Raw genomic sequence first — 2,523 nt, forward strand, 5'->3', positions numbered from 1 at the left:
AGAGACAGAATACCAATTGAGTAAATATTATTTTTTTATGCACGAGATTAAGCAGTTTTTTTCTGTCAAAATATCGTACCTAATTGTCATATTCTCCATAACTTCTGGATTTTTTTCAAGTTCGACACGCAATTCGTCAAAGCTAATACTGCCGCTAGCATCAGTGTCAGCTGATTGAAACAGTGCGTCGGTTAATTGATCGATGACTTCATCAGTGAGTTGTATACGACTTTCCTCCATACAGGAACTTATGACCAATCGAAGTTCAAGTTTATCTATCTGGCCACTACCTTTAATTGAAGAAAATGAGATAAGTGTTAACTAATGATGTCATCAGTAAACTGTATCCGACTTTCCTCCATACACGAACAATTATGACCAATCGAAGTTCAAGATTATCTCTGGCCACTACCTGTAATTGAAGAAAATTAGATAGGTGGTGTAAACTGATGACGTCATCAATAAACTGTATGCGACTTTCTAACATACAGCAACTTGTGACCAATCAAAGTTCAAGATTAGTTATCTGGCCGCTACCTGCAATTGAAGCAAATGAAATATGTGTTTTGTAATTAATGACGTCATCAATGAACTGTAGGCAACTTTCCTTCATATAGATCAATCGAAGTTCAAGTTTATATATCTGACCACTACCTGTAATTAAAGCGTAAAAAGAAAAGTGTAACCCAAAGGCGTCGTCGACTAACTGTAATGACGTCATCAACGGACTGTATACGACTATTAGATTTATTTGTCAGACCACTAGCTGTTAATGTGATGTAACACATAGGCCTATATAAATATATAAATAAATATAGTTCGTAGTTAATAAGGAAAAAATTGTTTTATTAGAAGTTGGTAATTTATTTGATATTGAGGACATATTTAGTGCTAGGGTGCTGAGAAAATAAAATTTATAATATAGGATCCAACACATCCTGGTAACTTTTTTAGTTGCTTCCCAGTGGAAGAACATATTGTTCGAATGGTCGTTCTTCTTTAAACCACGCCCACCTGCGCAGCGGTAAAATCCTACTTAACGAAGACGACCAGTCTTCGTTAAGTAGGATAGAAAACTTGTAAATACTTGACAAAACATAGTTACGGCAACCCACGCTGTGTAATCAAGATTGCTTCGGCTTGTGACAGTATGGGGTTTTCGTAAAAAAAAAAAATATATATTTTCATCCAGTTTTTGAATTCTGTTAGCCTACAATTATTTTTTGACTTCATGTGGGTAAATATTATAATTTTTATTTTCTTAAATTTAATCTAAATTATATCAATGCAAATTTTGTTTCTAAACTCACCAATCGGCCATGTTTGTTTTGAATAACTTAACGATGATTAACGCACTCTGGTTTGCGTTAATTTTCGTTGTCAACGAATTCTACTTTACGAACCAGTCGAATGAAAATAATACTCAACGAAAATTCGTAGTCAACGAAATGAACCAATCGAATACGACCATCCTTTGATCTATGCTTGTACGAGCAGGCACCAAAAGAGTTTCTTTCCATCTCTTATCCGGGCCGTCAATACAATACAATAGCCTAGCAGCAGAGTGCGTTCTTCCCACCTTCATAAGATTTTGTAACTCTGATATTTCTCACTTTAGTATTATGTTGTTTGTAGTTTGTTCATTTGTTTTCTCAACTTGGTACTATGTGAAAAGAGACAGTAATCTCTGTGTGATGTAACTGATACGGTACTTTGCAAATGACAATACATCGAATGAATGAATGAATGAATAAGTGAAGGAGCAAGCAAGAAAATAAGCCCGGAATTAATAATGGATTAATAAAGGTTTAGCACACATGATACCGGTATGTAAAGAAGAAATATCATTGAATAATGTTAAAGAATATAAAAACAACACTCTGTTCGGCATATTGAATATCACTTACCGATACTATTTACAACGTGCGTTTCCGAATACTTTGGATCCTATCCTATCATCCAGATTGATACCCGTTATTACCGTGTGAGTGACATATTAACATATTTGCTATCACGTTTTAAATGAAATATATTTTAAATGAGTGCTTATTATTATATTAAGGGGATGATAGCATCAGCATGCCAACTGACTAATATTTAGTACATTTACCAAACTTCAATTACTGTGTTTCACTTTGTTTCAAATTGTGCGCATACGACGTTTTAATTTGTCATCATTGTGTTAGCTGTAAAATGATATAAAACAATTTAGTAATAAATGCTTTTAATTACTATCGATTGTGGGATAATTTGCAGTATTAATGTATAACAGGCCTACTATATATAATGGTAAACATGTACCTCGATAAATAATATATATAATTGAACAAAGGTAGTAGGAATCAGAATACTATTATCATATTGCAAACGTACCGTCTACGTCATAAACATCAAAAAGAAAGCGAAGTTTATCTGTTGCGTCTCCTCTTGTAAGAAGCTGTAGGCCTTCCATCAATTCATCTAATGTAATTGTACCACTTCCATCTGTGTCGAACAGGCTGAAAAACCGCTCCGCAAAGAATG

The 2,523-nt window shown here is 34.0% G+C and overlaps 1 protein-coding gene across 1 annotated transcript in view; it reads right to left on the reverse strand.

Annotated features, from left to right (window-relative positions):
• The window catches only part of LOC117113198 (NADPH oxidase 5-like), a gene marked incomplete in the record, with an annotated part of 88,692 nt that overhangs the window by 23,491 nt on the left and 62,678 nt on the right, over positions 1 to 2,523 (reverse strand). Inside the window, 2 exon segments of the mRNA XM_033256485.1 lie at positions 42 to 290; positions 2,374 to 2,523. The exon segment at positions 2,374 to 2,523 is cut by the window's right edge and continues 1 nt beyond it. Coding sequence (XP_033112376.1) covers positions 42 to 290; positions 2,374 to 2,523 — 399 coding nt within the window.

The sequence above is a fragment of the Anneissia japonica genome, unplaced genomic scaffold (assembly GCF_011630105.1).
Source record: "Anneissia japonica isolate Jap-2015-1 unplaced genomic scaffold, ASM1163010v1 scaffold93_len1081246_cov171, whole genome shotgun sequence".
Taxonomy (NCBI): domain Eukaryota; kingdom Metazoa; phylum Echinodermata; class Crinoidea; order Comatulida; family Comatulidae; genus Anneissia; species Anneissia japonica.